This window comes from Cibotium barometz, chromosome 9 (genome assembly GCF_041138505.1).
Source record: "Cibotium barometz isolate CiBa-2024 chromosome 9, ASM4113850v1, whole genome shotgun sequence".
Taxonomy (NCBI): domain Eukaryota; kingdom Viridiplantae; phylum Streptophyta; class Polypodiopsida; order Cyatheales; family Cibotiaceae; genus Cibotium; species Cibotium barometz.
The window spans coordinates 60,991,499-61,010,544 of NC_141054.1; the positions used below are offsets into that span (position 1 = coordinate 60,991,499).

Sequence of the window (19,046 nt, forward strand, 5' to 3'; positions counted from 1 at the left end):
CATTTGTGCTTCCGCAGTGGGAGATAAAGCTTGGGAGAACAACAGTGAGCACTTTGTGTGCTTTTGGTGCAGTGTTTGCACATTTTTGCAGGGAGTCAGGCATTGACAGGTTGCATATTGCTATGGCAACCACAGGTGAGAGCTCTTCATTGCTTCACATCAAGAAGCTTGAAGGCTCGCATAACTATGATATTTGGCAAACCCAGTGCTACAATGTGTTGCTCCAGAAAAAGCAGCACAAGCCTATCAAAGAAAGGGTTGTAATGCCCGCTTCTCTTACTGCTGAAGAGTGGGAAGATATGGATGAGCTGGCAAGATCTACTATCATGTTATCTGTGTCAGACTCATTACTTTTCAGCATTCGTGAAGAGAAGACAGCTTGGGGAATGTGGCAGAGATTGCAGGACTTGTATGCCCAACAAAGTGCCTCAAGCAAAGTGTATTGGTTGAAGAAACTCATAGGTCTTCAGATGAAGGAAGGGGCGTCTATGACAGCCCATCTAAATGAGTTTAATGGTATTGTCAGCCAGGTCATTAATCAAAAGTTGGCAATGGACGATGAGTTCAAAGCCACTTTTCTGTTATGCACTTTGCCAGAGAGTTGGGACACATTCAGGACAGCCACTAGCAATTCGCATGCTATGCTGTCATATGCAGATGTTGAGGGTGCTCTTCTTCAAGAAGAGATGAACAGGAAAAACAACTCTGTTGGAAAGTCCAATGCAATGAATGCACGTGGGAGATCCCAGCAAAGGGGGAAAAGCCAAGAAAGGGGAAGGAGCAAGTCTCGCTCCAAAAAGGATTTGGAATGCCATTATTGTGGCAAGAAGGGACACATTAAAAAGCAATGCTACAAATGGAAAAATGATCAAAAGGAAAAGGGAAAAGGCAAAGACAAAGAGAAAGATGAAGCCAAAGATGTAAAGCCAAAGGGCAAAAGTGGAGTCAAGATTGAAGAAATCAATGTGTCACATGCAGGTGGCAGTGAGGATGAGGTCCTATTTACTTCTTCACTTGATGCCCATTCACTTCTTACAGGTGGTCATGGTATGCACTCATGGATCATTGATTCAGGTGCCTCCTTTCATGTCACAGGTTGCAGAGACTTGTTTGTCAGGTATACTGCTGGCAATGAAGGAGTGGTTTATTTGGGTGATAACCATGCATGCAAGATTCTTGGCAGAGGTGATGTGAGGCTTGTGTTTTCAGATGGCTCACAGCTTATGCTCCATGATGTCAGGCATGTGCCTGAGATCAAGAAGAATCTGCTTTCTACTGGACAGCTTGATGATGCTGATTATGTTACCACATTTGGTAGTGGAAAGTGGAAAATTAGTAAGGGCTCACTGGTTGTTGCCAGAGGCTCTAAGGTGGACACTCTTTATTTCATGCATGCAGGTGTTTGTCACCATGCTAATGTAAATGCAACCGAGCTGCCGGAAATTTCTATGTGGCATAGCCGGTTGGGACACATGAGTGTCAAGGGAATGGAGCAATTGTCTCGTTTGGGTTACTTGCCTTCTCTAAAGTTTTCAAGTTTTCAGTTTTGTGAGCATTGTATATATGGTAGGCAACTACAGTGCCCCCACAAGAAAGCTCTTGGACAGAAAGATGCTCAGTTAGAGCTTGTGCATACAGATGTATGTGAGATGCCTCAGCTTTCTTTGGGAGGGGCAAAATACTTTGTGTCTTTTATTGATGATGCCACACGCAAGGTGTGGGTCTATCCTCTTCGTTTGAAGAGTGATACATTCTCAGTGTTTTAGAAGTTTGTTGCTCTTGTTGAGAATCAAACTGGCAAAACACTGAAGGCTTTGCGTTCCGACAATGGTGGAGAGTATATGTCCAAACAGTTTCAGGACTTTTGTGATGCTAAAGGCATCAAGAGGGAGCTCTCTACTCCTTATGATCCTCCACAAAACGGGACAGCAGAGAGGATGAACAGGACCATTCAGGAGAAGGTCCGTTCTATGTTGTCACATGCTGCATTACCTCATGGTTTTTGGACTGAAGCTGTTATGACAGCCGTTCACCTTATAAACAGGTCACCTAACACGAGGCTTGGTGGGAAAGTGCCAGAAGAAGTATGGACAGGGAAGCCTCCGTCATACAAGCACTTGAGAGTGTTTGGTTGCGTTGCGTACGTGCACATACGCAGGGAAATGCGCACCAAACTTGATCCAAAGTCTCACAAATGCATATTCCTAGGATATGGTGACAGAGGTGAAATGGGGTATAGACTTTGGGATCCCATGAATAGAAAGATCATACGCAGCAATGATGTCATTTTTGATGAAACATGCATGTATAAGGAGCCTGCAAGGCAACAGGAGCCTGGCAGAGTCATCTTTGATGATGATGGACATCATGGACAACAACAAAGGGCTGTAAATCAGCCATTACAGCAGGAAAACCAGCCCTTAAATGGTGCTGAAAATGGTCCAAATGGACAGCCAGAGATAGCAGAAGATATCCCTATGGATATACCACAGTTAGAGGATATACCAGGCATGATTTTTCAGCCTTATGGCATGGAACAGGAGCCACCAATGGGTGATATGCAGGCTGGACAGCAACCTGCAAATGATGGTCAATGGGTACGGAGGTCCACTAGACCCTCCAGAGTCCCTGACAGGTTTGTTCCAGGGGTTGACTACTTGATGCTCACTGACTGTGGGGAGCCCTCATGTTATAAAGAGGCTTTACAGAGGGCAGATAAGGCTCTATGGGAGCGTGCCATGAAGTCAGAGATGGATTCTCTGCATAAAAATGGCACTTGGAAGTTGGTGCATTTGCCTGCAGGCAAGAAGGTTTTGCCATGCAAGTGGGTTTACAGGCTCAAAGTTGCACCAGATGCAAAGCCAAGATACAAAGCCAGGTTAGTGGCTAAGGGCTTCAAGCAGGAATATGGTGTGGACTTTGATGAGATCTTCTCTCCAGTGGTCAAAATGACCACACTTAGAGCTGTGTTGGCTTTGGTTGCACATGATGATCTGGACTTGATTCAGATGGATGTGAAGATTGCTTTTCTTCACGGTGATCTCCATGAGGAGATATATATGCAGCAGCCAGAGGGTTATGCAGTAAGTGGAAAGGAGAAGCTTGTATGCAAGCTGAAAAAGAGTCTTTATGGGCTCAAACAGGCACCAAGAGAATGGTATCATAAATTTGATACATTCATGAAATCACAGAAATTCAGGAGAAGTGACATAGATCACTGCTTGTACACCAAGAAAGCTTTGGATGGCAGTCTATTGATTCTCATTTTGTATGTTGATGATATGTTGATTGCCGGGAAATCTCGTAAAGAGATGGATGCCTTGAAGAAGAGGCTGCATGAGACCTTTGATATGAAGGATTTGGGTGATGCAAATCACATTTTGGGTATGCGGATACTTCGGGACAGAAATCAGCATGTGTTGTATTTGTCTCAGAGGGAATACATTGGCAAAGTCTTGCAGAGGTTAAATATGGACGGGGGGAAGAAGACTAGTACTCCTTTGCCTCCATATGTGAAACTCAGTGCTATGGACAGCCCACAGTCAGATACAGATAGGGCTGATATGGCCAAGATTCCGTATGCTTCAGCTTGTGGCAGTCTCATGTATGCCATGGTTGCTACTAGGCCGGACATTGCATTTGCAGTGGGAGTGGTTTCTAGATACATGGCCAACCGTGGCAAGAAGCATTGGGAAGCAGTGAAAGGGGTCATGAGATATCTGAAGGGCACACAGGATATGTGCATTTGCTTTGGCAAACAGGATGCATTAGTGCATGGTTACACGGATTCGGATTATGCCGGTCATCCAGATAACCGGAAGTCTACTACCGGTTATGTATTTACATTCACAGGAGGTGCTGTGTCATGGATATCCAGGATGCAGAAGTGCACTGCCTTATCTACTACAGAGGCCGAGTATATTGCAGCCACAGAGGCTTGCAAGGAGGCATTATGGCTATCTCGGTTAGTGGTTGATTTGGGTTATACAGGGGATATTCCATTGTTGCATTGTGACAGTCAGAGTGCCATTCAGTTGGCAAAGAACCCTGTTTTTCATGCAAAGACGAAGCATGTGGATGTGAAGTATCACTTCATCAGAGAGGTGATAGAGAACAAGCAAATTCAGCTTGTTAAGATTCATACGGATGACAACCCGGCTGATCTGTTGACGAAGAGTTTGCCTCCGGAGCGGTTTGCTCATTGCAGACACTTGATGGGCATTGGATGAGGCCATTTTCAGCCTTGATATGGCCTTGTATATTATCATGTACATGCTGATTTTTTCTTTTCCTTTACTTAAGGGCACTTTGCCTTTAAGTGGGAGGTTGTTGGGGTAAAGGCATAATGCCCACCCTTATAGTGTGTACAAGCCCATAAGTTATAGTACATAGTACACTTAGTACTTTTAATGTACTAAGTGCACTATGTGTACTAGTGCAATATACATGTGTGATAGGGGAGTCACACACTAAAATTGATGAGTTGACTTATCCCCACAACTCTGTCTCTCTCTCTCTTCCTTGCTTCTCTGTGTATGTCTCCCATGAATGAACTCTAACCCGAATTCTGTTTTCTCCCCATCAAGCATGTACAAGCCCGTGGGCAAGCGTGGGTGCCATGTGGTAGTGATGCCATGACAAGTCTTGGACGTGGCCGACAACATACCGACCAATAGCATTGGTGCATACATATATATATATGTGTGTGTGTGTGTGTGTGTGTAGCCAAATTGTCATAATCATTTGCTTCCTTAGTGTTGGACTTCACATAGCATTTCTCTGGGGGTGAAGTGCTAGCCAAGACTATACAGTAGGTCACTGACGTTTTCCATTGTACTAGAGATTCAGTACTCATCCTCTTCTTTTATATAATACAGACAAGTTTAGGACTCTTGTGTGTGCTGTGTGTGATTTTTCCACACTCTTCTTTCTATCTCTAAAAAACCCTAGCACATAGGCACAAGTGTTCTACAGTTGGAATTAGAGCCTAGTGAACCTATAAATTTTTTCTTTTTTGGCACCCATGTGTGTTGACTTCTTGGATAGGGTAGAGTCCGAGTCTCTAGGAGTGGCACTAGTTTGGGTTTGGGGAAAGTCATTATTTGGGTTCTTTGTTGCGTCCAAGAGCGGCCAGGCATTGAGGGCAACACCGCTCCCCCGTTTGTATTTTGCCTCCTTTGAGGGTGCTGAGTATGTACATCTAGCCCTTGGGCTGCTATTTTTTAACCAATAGAAGGATTAAAAAAAAAAAGCCCAACCCCTAGGCTATGGTTAACCTAACTTGAAGGTTTTAACTGCGATTAGCCTTGGGACGTAACAAGGAAGTGGCTGGGGGGCTGCTTAAGGGGGAGAGGAGACGGAGAAAAGGGGAAGGAGGAGGGGGGGGGGTGTGTGTGTGTTGGGGCGCAAGGGAGAGCGGTTCACAGTGGGAAGGTGAAGGCTAGGGAGAGGAGGTTCAGAGAGGCAGAGGACGGTGGCGGGGTGAAGGTGAAGGCCGGGGAGGGAGGAGGACGGTGGTGGGATGCAAACAGGGTAGAAGGGAGGGGTGGGGGGTGGGATTAGGAACAAGAGAGGGAGGCGAAGGTGGGAGAAGGGGCTGGTGGGTTGCTTAAGGTGGAGAGGGGGCAAAGAAAGGAGGGGGGGGGGGGTCGGCCACAAGGGAGAGGGGTGCGCAGGGTGAAGGTGAAGTCCGGGGAGGAGGTGTGGAGAGGCCCTGTGTGGGGGGTGGGGGGGGGGTGGGGGGGGGTGCTACAAGGTGGAGGTCGAGCATTTTTTTTTTTTGGCATCATGCTTTTGATTAAAGCTTCAACTATATTTGATGTACACTTGAATTTTGTTATCTTTTCTAATCAAGGCATAAACCATACCTAATATATAGTCTTTCTGCACTACATCGCAGTGGCAAAATGCCCGCAGCCAGCTACCCCTTTCAATCAGGGTCGTAGAGATGAGTATGAATGACTCCTGGTTTAGAGACACAGGCCCCACTGTAAGCACACAGACACCCCTCTCTCTCTCTCTCTCTCGCGTTTGTTTTTCAGAGTGTATAAAAGGCCTATTTTGTGCAGTTTTTTTTAAGGGTTGGAATAATATTTGAAGTGGTGCAATTTAGTTTTAATCAATGTCATGTCCATTCAAAGTTTGTTGTGCGAGACAGGTCGTTTGAAGGCACTGAAAAGAAAACTAGGGATGTGGCCGGCATACATTGGACATTCAACTCTTGGGGAGGTAGAATTACGCTAGTATACCTCATACTTTATTGCGAGTTCATGAGTTTTTTTTTTGGGGTTTTTTTGGGGCTGCCAAGTTTCATCTTAGAGTGTCGGGATTTTCAGGAATCAATGAAGGCTGCTATTCGGATTGGAGTCTCGATAGCCTTGTTGCAAGGAAGGTAAAGTCTTCTTTCTTTTCTTTCAGAGATGGTGTGAAGTTTTCCTGAGAAAATTTTCCAAAGCAACACTTGTGTGCAGATACTTGGATTAGAGAGAGTGCCAAGGTACTCTCAAAGTTTGGTTCTTGAAGGAGGCAGCATACATGTAGATGGAGAAGGTGACGTCTCAACACCATTCACAACTAGAGCAGTGTTTGGATTATTTGGATGTCTTTGTTGGTTCATTAGATGAATTGCGTAAGGGCAAGGTGGCGTTTCATGTTTCTCCATTCCATCCATTTGGGGAGCCGAAACCCCAAGTGTGATGCATGTTTGTAGCCAAATAGCTTAAATTAAAAAAAGACTGAAACATTCTAGGTCGTGCTTGGTTAGATTCATTACCCTTGCTTGGGACTATACTTCTTGCTATTCTGCTTACTTATGCTTTAGCTTGCTGCAACATGGTTAGTATGAGGCTTTTAGCTGCTTCACAATTTTGTGCCTCAAAGTGCTAGCTCCATTTTATGGCATTGTGAAATGCAAAATACCTCAACCATGGATTGCCAGTTGTGTTGTAATTTTCATGTTGTGAGTCGAGTTCAAACTCCATGGTAGGGCTCAGATTGTAGAGAGGTCAGTCTTTTAAAAACAGATTTTATAATTTTAATAAAAGGTCGTCTGAAAGTATGAAAAGATACTTATATATGTATATAAGCGTCAAAAAATCTTGATCACTACGAGAATTTTGTTTGAAAATTTAGAGGAAGGCTTGCACCCGACAGAGAGACTTTAATTCTCACATTGTTCTCCCCTCCCAAAGAGACCCTCTTACTCTAGGCACAGATAGGTAGACGTCAATGAGGATTATGGCTTGCCAGGTTGAGATGTTTGGGGAAACTTGAATGACAAAATAATAGAAAGACAATTTAAACTGAATTGCTTTAAAAAATGTACACAAACACAAATGCTAGATGTGTTTGTTTTCCTTGCTTGTGTTTTTTTGTTGTTAAATAAGTGCAAGTATTCTCTCAATTCGAAGTTTGAATATTATGAAGGTATAGTAATGCTAGATGTACATTGACTGATAATTTCACCGAAATATGACATACTTCTAAAGATGGGAGAACTCATGAATTGCTTGTTTAAGTTGTTTACGCAAAAGGCCTTAACTGGTTCTATCTGCTAGCCACTTGGTCATAGTTGTCAGGTACGATACTGTACGGTTTGTATGATACGATATTGTACGGGAAAAGACGGTATGATATAAAAAAAATTCTTATTGTACGGTCTTTAAAAGAATACTTACAAACTTTAGTATTTTCAATTTCAAAGAGAAGACAAGTTGTCACACGACTCAAACCAAAATTCCATTAAAACCAAGTTGAAAACATACATAGATGCTAGGTTAAAGCCTAAGTCATACAATGCGAGCTGCTCTAGGCGCACGTAGCTGTAGTAGTAAGTACAAAAAGTGGTGCACAAAAAAGGGAGGCTAGAGGGTTGGGGCTAGACACTAGATGGAGAAGCGATCACTATCAAAATCAGAGCTCTCGCTAGGATCATCTCCATTAGAAGAGTGCCCATCGGAGCGCTTGTAGAAGTCATCTTCACTAAGGATGTTTCCCTCGCTATCAAACTCGGGCTCTCTAAGCTCCTGTGACAAGGCAATCGGAGCGTCCTCATTTGCAAGAGTGGAGGAAGAACTACCGGAATCTCATCGTGTGTTTTAAAAAATTACTTATAAACTTAGGTATTTCCAATTTCGAGATATGGAGTATTTTAAAAAGGAGGGAAGCATCATGGTACAGAGGAAAGCTCAAAGAGCCATAGACAAGCAAAAACAAGACCATTACTCCCTTTTTTTTTGGGGGGGGGGGGATTTTCGGGGAATTTTTTCTCTCAAAAAATCCGTACGAGTCCGTACGGTATTCCGTACGATATGGTGTCGTACGTCGTATGGAGAAAACTATGCACTTGGTGATGGACAAAGTAATTACTATCACATTGGCCCTCTTGCTCTGTTCCACAATTCCCATGTGTATCCACCCCTGCTTGGAGCTGATCTTGTCCTTTTACTAACCAGCCCACGGTAAAGTGGTAAAAATGTGAGGGGAAAGGGTTGCTTAGAAGGTTTGGGGGTAAGCGGATGCCTTTCTTGCATGAAAGAAGGAAGATAAGGAGAGAAAGAGACAAACGTTCGCCTCAAAGCAGAAACTCCTAGCAATAGAAGGCCATGCGCCCTTGTGTTAAAATTGGTGCGTCACTTTACACCACATTTTGAGAATCTAAAAATTCTTACATTTGGCCTTATCGATCCTTTGTAAGAGGCCTAATCTTCAATCGATGCCTGAGGACTTTGAGTTTACATTTTGGGCCCTTTTTTAAGCATGTTTTCAGCGCTTAAAAAGATTACAACTTTATTATCATGTTCCATACCATGATCCAAAGATTTCAGGGTCTCTTTAGTTGTGCCTCAATTCTACATTCATGCTCAAAGGTTCATACTCAAAGCTGACCGACACAGACTCTACTGGGTCCATACCATGATCCAAAGATTTCAGGGTCTCTTTAGTTGTGCCTCAATTCTACATCCATGCTCAAAGGCTCATACTCAAAGCTGACCTACACAGACTCTACTAGGTCCTGCTAAAAAATGGTGTTATATCTGCTCATCTAAGCGTGTGGTGTCATGTGCACCCTAGGGGCCATGACATGCGTGTGGGTGAGCGTATTTGGGGACCATTTATTGCAGGAAACTTGCAGCAAAAGAGAATAGAGTCTTTCAGATCAGGGACTGAAATGAGAACCGATCCTTTAGAGATCCGAGTATTTTGCTCCTATTTTTATTTGATGGTGGAGAGGTTGAGAGATGCTGTTTTAGGGTTGTGATAGACTTTTTGAGAAGGACTGTAGGTCACACTGAGTTCTCATGGACTTCTGGAGAAGAATCAGTGGCCACACAAGTTATCATTTTGGTATGGTTGAACTTAGGTAATCTTAGTGGTTGTAGGCTTGTATAACTAATTTATTTCTGTTACATTCACACCTTAATCCAGTGCCACATAGACGTGATTATTCCTTGCAGTGCCTTAAGGGCAAAGAGAGGCTGTATATGGGTAGTTTGGAGCAGTTTTGACAGTCCTATAGGTGCCCAAGTAACACACCAATGGTTGGGACAAGTATTGGGCACACTATGAACACATTTTATTACATCGTTGATGACTTTGTATGGCTTGAAAAGGGCTGGCCGACCTGAATATGAACACAATCCCTGTATAAAGGCAAAGTGTAAGGGTCAGTTAAGCATTGAGAGACAAGGGTGCATAGAGCCAAGACCAAGGGCAAGAGAGCCAAGACCAAGGGCATGCAATCACAACATCTGGATCAGAAGAGTACACCTCCGTATCAACGTTTTCCATTCACCCCATCATGCAAGTCCTCATTTTGCCATCCTCACTTGCATCAATTAGTACCTTATGGCACTTTAACATGCATCGGCACACTTTTTTAAAACCGTCTCAGTTTCAATGATGAACATATGATATGAAATTACAACATGCTAACTTAATGCGGAAGCTTAATTAATGATGATTTTTGCTAAGCAAGTGAGGTTAACACTAATCACATGTGAATGATGACCTATAGAAGTAGAAAGAAAGACTACTGTATATTATTGATGAATGAATGAGTAATTACAATGATTGCAGATCATAAATCAGTTCTCACTCTTGCATGCTATGCATAGACTCGCTTACTGTCCTCCTTTGTGCGTTAATGAACCACAAGGTAAAGTTTTAGTGTCATTTTATTCCATTCTTAGGTGCAGTTCTTAGGTCAGATTCAAGTGAAGCTCTTGTTGCTCAAGCAAGCTCTGTGATTTCCCAATTTCTTAATTGTCCATATAAGTCAACAATTTCATAGAACCAAAAGGGATAGTAAAATCAACGAAGACTGATTTTTTTTTTCTTTTTTTCCATTAGTAAACAAATTTTCAAGAAACTGTCTGTTTTTTTGAGTAAGCATTGATGAAGAAACTTCAAGTGCTACTTGCACAATATTTGTGACAAAGTGCGTTTTTTTCCCCTTTTATAGGGACTTGCATCACAACCGAGGAGTGCTTGTTAAACCCTAATCGCAACCCCTTGTCGACACAGCAGCAAATTGAGGCTCATTTGAGGGATTACCTGGGCGTGGATAAGATCATTTGGCTACCATATGGTCTGTATGGTATGATTTCAACCTCACCCTCCCTGCCTCCCCCCTTTTCCTCTCCTCTCTCTGCCACTTTTTCCCTCCCGCGAGCATGTGGATAAACACCCACATCATACCTTTTTTTGTGCTCCAATGACCCCCTTTTTGAAAGCAATTTTTTTTTGTCCCTTTTTTTTGAGCCATAATTTCTAGTCTTTTTAATTTTGCATTGGCCAACTAGAAGAAAATCTTTCGGCTAACTTCTGAATTCTTCTTTTTCATTGACCCACTACTGTGTGAATCCTGTGGGTACGATAAGAGTCTTTGGATCAAGTATGAAGCGTGGGGTAGCAAGATGTATCTTTGAATATTGGCCGGCGGCATTGTGTGACTGTCGTAGGTTGTTTGGTTGGAGGCTTGGAATGTCTAACTGCAATATTAATTTTGATTTCTTTGGGAGGTTGCAGGCCTGCAATAAAGGTCTTGAGTGTGCGGGCACATGTAGTACCAGAGATTCCAGGACTGATGTATCTACCAAGAGCACAGTTATCTATGTTATTATAGAAAGAGGTTAGGAGCTTATGTGTCTAGCCACCAATCTCTTTAGTGCTCATCAATTGAATCTAATAAGTGGAAAAGACACGAAGTTGAAGAATTTGCATTTGTATATTGTGATTTGGTGAGATCAGGGTTGGGGGCATCGAGGCTATATTGGAATGGTGACAGTTTGCCCACGTAGATTCGTTGAGAGATAGTCCTGTAATTTGCCCTACACTAGGCAACTTGTAAAGCATTGGACTGCTTTGTTAACTCCACAATGGAGGTAGCTGAAGCAGATATCTAGGAAGGGGTCTGGGAAGGGAAACTTGATCGAGAAATGGTTATTTGAAAAACTAATTGAACCTCAAGTAAGGCAAACGATAGTCAAAACGTAGACTCTTTGTCTGCATGGTAAAACATGGGCTAGAGAAAACCACCCTTAGGTATGTGTAAGTGTTAATTAACAGTATATCTGCACATCACTACTTTGATTTTATTAAGATTCATCTCCAGGTCTTTTTGGGCACAAAAAGCTTCAAGTGCTATGATTTGCTTTTGAAGTCTTTCAAGTAAAGAGCAAATTTGCACATGATCATCAGCACTTGCCCTAGTAGAGCACTACTCTCCTCCATGCCTCAATTAAATTTGCCACCTCATCAATGTACAACCCAAAGAGAGTAGGAGACAATGGATAGCCTTGCTTCACCCCAATTGTACTTCTTACCTCGTTAGATTTTCCTTTTTGGAGCTTTAACAGAACCAATCACTTGCTTAGAAAGTCTCAGTAGCCCACATTAAATCTAGACCATACATAGTCTTTTACATGAGGCCCCAGTCCCTTCTCAAAGTACAATTTATATTCACTTTTTTTTCTTCTTCTATGTTTTTTTCATACTTCTATTAAGTATGAAAAAATATCGAAAAGGGAGATTTCAAACCAAACTAGGGGGAAATCTCAACCAATCCGGTAGCTTGTGTGAAGTTCTTTCCAAAATCTGCCCTGAACACAGCTTAAAACAAGGTTAGTCCTAAACCAAATCATGAGATAGCAGGCTAGTTCACCTCCCAACCACAATTGGCATCCACTGATCTCCCCTCTCCCGAGCCAAGGCTAGGGCTTCCTGCACAATCCCATAGGCCTGTGTCTTACTCCGGCATCCCATACCACCGAAGCTTGCCTGAAAGCCTTTGACACGCCAACTACTCATCATGTGCATGGCATGAGCACGTCTGCTCTCCTGGTCCAAGCTAGACCTTCAGTGGTGCATCCACACAATTGTGTCTCATAATAACCCAAGCTCTCACTTATATAGTGATAACTACACCATAAATAGCTAACTTGCTATAAAATGCCATTAAGCTTGTTTTATCAATCTAGAAACCCTAGCCAAGTATCCGCCTACTAATCCCTACTCTTGGGGCTTCCTAACCCCGTTGGATTAGGTCCCTAATTCGTAGATTAGTGTCCATGTAATAACACCTTGTGTTGCCAACAAGGTCCCATATGAGTGGGAGTGAAAAAGATGCTATAATCCCACTCTCATAAATTGGCCGTGCTTTCTTTTTGCCATGCTCTTTAAGATCCTTGGATTTTGGCCCAAGTGGCCATGAGGGTGTGGATGATATCACTCCAAATCTTGCAAATGCAGTGTGACTCATAAACCAAAGTGCCCTCAATGGCCTTAGTGCATCTAGCCTTCCAAATGTGCCCTAGCAATAATCTCCCATGCACTGTCCAACCTCTTTGCTGGAGGGATGTATCTTGACTCCGGCATGTCTTGAAGACAACATCGCTGAGCAACTCCGTGATGGATCATAATGACCAAATCCTGTCAGAATACGCAGCGGAGATGGTGACCAGATCTGGGAACACAAGAGCAAAAACGCAGGCAGAAAAACAGCACAAGAGAGAGAGAGATGTAGGCGTGTAACTCTGCTCTATATACACAAGAAGATCCCGAGAAATGATACAAGTGTGGTATGGGGGCTGGGGGCCTATTTATATGCCCCCACATGTGCAGTCGGCTGTCTACAGCAGGCCGACTGGCCCTGAGAACTCCACGACCAGACACATCGCCAGTCGACGAGATCACCAGCAGTCAGCCACCTCCCAGATGCAGTTGTGGACCAGTTCAGCAGTCGGCCAGCACATGGGCTGCCTCCCAAGCCACAGAAAAATGGGAAAAATAGGGGAAAAATGCGGAGAGTGGGGAAAAATGATAAAACACCTCATAAGGGCGGGCACACCCACAACAAAGGCCCTGGTGTATAAAACTGGACAGGAGATGACTTCTAACACCCCCTCTCAGCTCCTGGCTCATAAGGGCGGGCACACCCACAACAAAGGCCCTGGTGTATAAAACTGGACAGGAGATGACTTCTAACACCCCCTCTCAGCTCCTGGCTGTGAAACCAACCACAGGGAGCTGGGGTGCCACCCGAGCAAGTCCTGAGAGAGCGACTTCGTGAAGAGGTCCATCGTACTGTCCTCCGTCGAACAGAACTCTAGCAAGATGTCATCAGCAACGATCTGTTCACGAACAAAGTGCCTCTGGATGACCATAGGTTCCTTCAGTGGAAGCCCAAACCTGCAATGCAACCTCTGCATCCTCACCACCTCACAAGCAGCATCACAAACAGCCCGGTACTCTGCCTCTGTTCTCGACAAGGCAAAAGATGACTGTCTCCAACTGCTCCGTAAAACTGCTCCTGGGCCTGAAGTAGATCCCCTCGTGTCCGGATCTCCTCCCCAATCTGAGTCACTCCAACCGTGGAGTCGGACTCCATCCAACAATCCCCCTCCTGTCAGAAACCACAGGAAACGCAATCCTGCCTCCCAAAGAGTCATCCGCAACCATGAGCTCAACTGCCTCATCAGGAAGCTCCCGTCCAATCTGGTGTCCATCAACCAGATCAATGAACCATACAGCTTCTGAGTCAAAGAGACATCACACTGCTCACAAGGATCAACACCTGTTACGGTGCACAAACAAGTCCTGGAAACCTGATGAAACCTGTCATCCACCCCCTCTGAATCCGGAACCACAAAGCCTGGAGAAACCACCTCCGTCTGCAAGTAAGCACCTGCCACCTGCCTGGCTTTCCGAAAGGTCCCCGTGGAAAGAACATCCTCATCTACTGGAGGTTCTATGTCCTGAACACTACGAGACATCAGAGCATAAGTGACCTGTTCAGCTTCCTCTGACTCACGAACACAAGAACTACCAACATCAGTACTGGAAAGTTCCTGCCAACTGCTGCCATCTGTTGGCAAGCTATCCACCACTTGGTCTCGGAAAGCCCGCACCTGCAGCGTATCCACACTTGAGTAGCCATTACCAGACTGCCACTCATCACAATCCTGAGGACCTGGGAGAGAGAGTGCTTGAAGCCTGTAAACTCCATTCTCCACTCTGCCTTCCCAAACCACTTGGCCTGTTGCTTTGTCCCGGAGAGCAACAAAATGCTCATCAAAATCCACCCGTACACCAGTCTTGCAAACCTGATGCACTGACAACAGATGAAAACCAAGTGCCGGAACATACAACACCTGGGAGGAATGCTTCCCCCCTCTGCCATGGCCCATCGGGAACTATCTCCATCCTGCCCTCACTGTGAACTGGGATAGTAGACGTATCCCCAGTAAGAATATGACCAGAACACCTGCAGAGATCCTGTAAACCGGAACGGGAAGGAGTCATGTGCCTGGAAGCACCACTATCGAGAATCCACTCCCGAGTATCCGTTGCGGAGAGTCCTCCAATCTCCTCCGTGCCTGAAGAAAATGAAACATCGGTGTCCATCACCTCCAGGTGCACAAAAGCCGGAGTCTTCATGATTGTTGCTGAGGAGTCTTCACCCTTCTCGGTCTTTCGCTTGGGACACTGCCTCCAGTAGTGGCCTTTCTCGCCACAATCATTACAGGTCCTCTCTGCCTTCAGTTTCTCGCGGCTAGTGTCGGACTTCTTCTCAGAAGACTTCTCCGATGAAGCCTTCCCTTTGCCCGAGTTACGGCCTTTCGACCGTTGGCTAGTTAAGGCCTCTGAACCTCCACCCTGAGGAGGGTTCGTGAATCGTTCCTCCTGGTCCAGGACCATGGGCACAAGCTCCTCCCACGTGATGGTGCTGAGCCTGCCACTGGTAATCAAAGAGGAGTAAAATGCTGAGTACGAAGAGGGCAAGTGCGACAGCAACGTTATGGCCATGTCCTCTGACGATATCTCCTTCCCAGCCTGAAGAACTTCCTGCTGAAAAGCCTGCAGCTTGTTAATATGCTCCCGCATCGTCGACGACTTTGCAGGGCTCATAACCCGCATCTGTACTTCCAAGGAAATCCTCTTCATGGGCGATACCCTGTTGTAAAGTGAGGCCAAATGCTGCCATATACCTCTGGCCAGCGTCATGTGCTTTACACGATTGATTACCTGTGGTGTGCAGTTGAGGAAAATAAACGAACGGACCCTGGCGTTGACACGATCCCACATCTGTGTCTGGGCCTCCCGGTCCTTTCGGATCAACGGTAACTCCCCTTCCTCTACTTCCGGCCGTGGAACACCAACAACGACGAAATCGGCGAGGTTGTAAGACTCCAGAACAGATTCCATCATCACCTTCCATATGCCGTAGTTGTTCCCGTCCAACTGACGGTCCACCGGGAACGTGGGGAGTGTCGGGATCTTCACATGTCTCTCGGCCATCTCAAACAGATCTGCCATAGCGGGGATGTACTCTGAAAAGGGTGGGTGGGTGGGAACAAAGAAGAATTAAAACCTGCAAGTGGCTGTCCAGCAAATCAGCCCGCCTTCCTCTTGCTTCTCCTCTTCCCGATCAGCCCAAAACAGTCCACCAATCAGCCACAAAACAGTCCCCCTCTTGCTCACACAAATCCCAAGAACTATCTAGAGCCTAGGGCTCTGATACCATGTCAGAATACGCAGCGGAGATGATGACCAGATCTGGGAACACGAGAGCAAAAACGCAGGCATAAAAACAGCACAAGAGAGAGAGAGATGTAGGCGTGTAACTCTGCTCTATGTACACAAGAAGATCCCGAGAAATGATACAAGTGTGGTATGGGGGCTGGGGGCCTATTTATATGCCCCCACATGTGCAGTCGGCTGCCTACAGCAGGCCGACTGGCCCTGAGAACTCCACGACCAGACACATCTCCAGTCGGCCAGATCACCATCAGTCGGCCACCTCCCAGATGCAGTCGTGGACCAGTTCAGCAGTCGGCCAGCACATGGGCTGCCTCCCAAGCCACATTAAAATGGGAAAAATAGGGGAAAAATGCGGAGAGTGGGGAAAAATGATAAAACACCTCATAAGGGCGGGCACACCCACAACAAAGGCCCGGTGTATAAAACTGGACAGGAGATGACTTCTAACAAATCCTCGGTGTTCCCCTCATACCTAAGCTTTGGGCCCGACTGTGTCAGCCAAATGATAGAACCAATAGAAGTGTAAGCATCCTTCCTCGTCCTTCCAAGGAGATGGGCTATTGCACTCCAAATCCTGTGTGCTTCCTTGCACTCCCATATGCAATGGTAGACCGTCTTTGAGTATTGCTTATGGGAGTGCAAGGAAGCAATAGGATTTGGACGACCGGTAGATTGTCTTTGAAGCTCCTTCACACCTCGGGCATGTCGGGCTCACACCGACGATCAATCTCCACTGGTTGGTGGCAAGGCCACCAAGTAGAGAAAGCCAAATATACCACAACCTTCAAAAAGTCCTCTCTGAATGTCAAGTGTGATATCATAAGCCTCCCAATGAGGTCTAAGAGCATAGACTCTTTGAATGTGTCCCAGGGCAAGATGCTTGGTGTTCCACACAATATAACTGAAGAAAGGTATGCTTTGAAGGTGCTGTAGTACATAGGTGAACAACTATGGCAGATGGAAGAGTCCCATGACATGTTTGTAGAAGGAAAGAAAGATCATGTGGAATGTGGAGGCCCGGCCCGAGGTAACTCATCTCAGACAAGGTGGGTCTGGGGCGAGTCCCGAGGTGGGTCCGTGGGATCCACTATATGGGTGTCCTTCTCCTGGGTCGTCCGGAAGAAGCTGGTGATGGTTGGTTGACGAGAGAGGGGTCGGGTGGCTAGGGTCGAAGCTCTCTCAAGAAAGTGTCCTTGTGTCTGCGGAGCTCGAGCAAGAAGAGCCCTAGGCAACGTTGGTCTGGGAAGTCAGTGATCTTGGAGAGTGGGCCAAATCCCTCATGAACAGACAATGAAACCTCCTGTGGATCTCATAGTATATTGGGCAACGAATTATGTAATGCTTCTCTATCTCAACCTCTGTGTAGCATAGTCTGTAGATCCTCTCCTCTTTGGGTCTCCATATGAGCTCCCCGGCTCTAGAGACGGGCTCGGCTACCTATCTCCACTGTGAGGCGGTGGGATGAAACCCATATCTGGCCAATCGCAATCCGCATGGCATGGGACATGTGGACACTAAGGTAGCCAGGATGCTAGATGAATCCATCCTCGGTGATCTTTGTAGAAGTACGTCTTCGGTGGGAGCTCCATGTGCAATGGGTGTGAGCCATGTGCAATGGGTGTAGAGGCTGAGAAGATCTAACTGGATAACCCGGTTGGTATCCTCATGAGAGAGCTAGAGAAAAGGGGAGTCCAAACTGTACTGAAGGGGTGGTAGGTGGTCCATGTGGAGTCCATATACCGAGAACCAAGTGGAAACTAAGGCATACCATACTCCAAAGTAGCCCTCAAGTGCTTGCTATCTCGAGGACTCTAGGGCAAGCCTTAGGTACCTGTGGGGATCCATGTGACTGATGCAATGGAGGTATGTGACTGTCTAGAAGAGTGCATCCACTACCATTGGGGCTGCAACAAACTCTGCCTGGATAATTTGGTGTGGGATTGATGGTTTGCTGCGGATCATACGGGAGAACAGCATGACTTGGGGCCTCTCAATTCGCCGCCAATCCTCATCGGATAAATCTGGCCCCCAGAAGGCTACTCCATACATCAAGGCTAGGGTGTAACCCTTCGTCCTGGGCTCTTGGAAATGTGCCTGGAAACACTGCCACTCAAGTAAGCTCAAGGTTGCATATCCCCGTGTCACTTTGGCATGTGCTACGGGAAGCATGGTGAAGCATGTGCCACTGAAAGTGACACCAAGGTAGACATAGGATGAGACAATCTCCACAAGATCCCCTTTGTATGTGAAGCTCAATCTGGATGTGAAGGGGCAGGAAGTATCGAAGACCATTACCTTGGTTTTACGAAGGTTAATCAAGAGGTCCCGTTGAGTGCAGAAGTCCTGTAAGGCATCCAACTGTCTCTGAAGCCCCTTGGCTGAATCGGAGAGGAGGACGATGTCATCATCTGCATAAAGTAGTATGGGGATCAATATGCCTGCCAGTGTGGGACCAGCCCCGCCTAATCTGTCAGTGAAGCTCCAGATCTCATCAATGTGGAGGCCAAAAAGAGTGGGTGATGGAGGGCAGCCCTATTTCACCCCAATATTGCTGGAAATCTCCTGCGATGTACCTCCTAGGGCTCTCACTCGTCCGGTGACGGACTCATAGTGGGCGATGATGCTCCACGCCATGTCAGATGGGACTCCTATCTCCCGTAGATGGTGGAGGCGGTGGGCTTAGGGTACAGTATCAAAAGCTTTGTGGAAATCCACAAAGTAGCTGTAAATCCTCTGATGTCGTGCTCTACCCTCCTCAATGATGGCACACAGGGTGAAGATGTGGTCAAGGGTAGAGTAGCTCCTCCGAAAGCCTGCCTGTCCTAAGGCTCTGCATCCCTGTCTCTCTCCAAATGGACTGAGCTTCGCCTCTTGCATCGATCCATAGAGTTTGGCCAATGTGTGGCCAATCATGATCATCCTATAATTATTAGGATCAAGTGGATCTCCGGCTTTGAGGATGGGGTGATGATGTTGGTGGACCAAGAAGGTGGAAATCCTTCACA

The 19,046-nt window shown here is 45.8% G+C and overlaps 1 protein-coding gene across 5 annotated transcripts in view; it reads left to right on the top strand.

The window, feature by feature from the left end:
* Positions 1–19,046, top strand: part of EMB1873 (porphyromonas-type peptidyl-arginine deiminase family protein) — a 112,747-nt gene that overhangs the window by 22,157 nt on the left and 71,544 nt on the right. For 2 of the 5 annotated variants that reach the window (XM_086803220.1, XM_086803219.1), the window contains exons 3-7: positions 5,900–5,989; positions 6,141–6,228; positions 6,336–6,391; positions 6,471–6,549; positions 10,463–10,597. In XM_086803220.1, coding sequence (XP_086659346.1) covers positions 5,900–5,989; positions 6,141–6,228; positions 6,336–6,391; positions 6,471–6,549; positions 10,463–10,597 — 448 coding nt within the window. The remainder of the gene's footprint in view (positions 1–5,899; positions 5,990–6,140; positions 6,229–6,335; positions 6,392–6,470; positions 6,550–10,462; positions 10,598–19,046) is intronic. The other 3 variants (XM_086803223.1, XM_086803222.1, XM_086803224.1) reach the window with 3 other exon arrangements.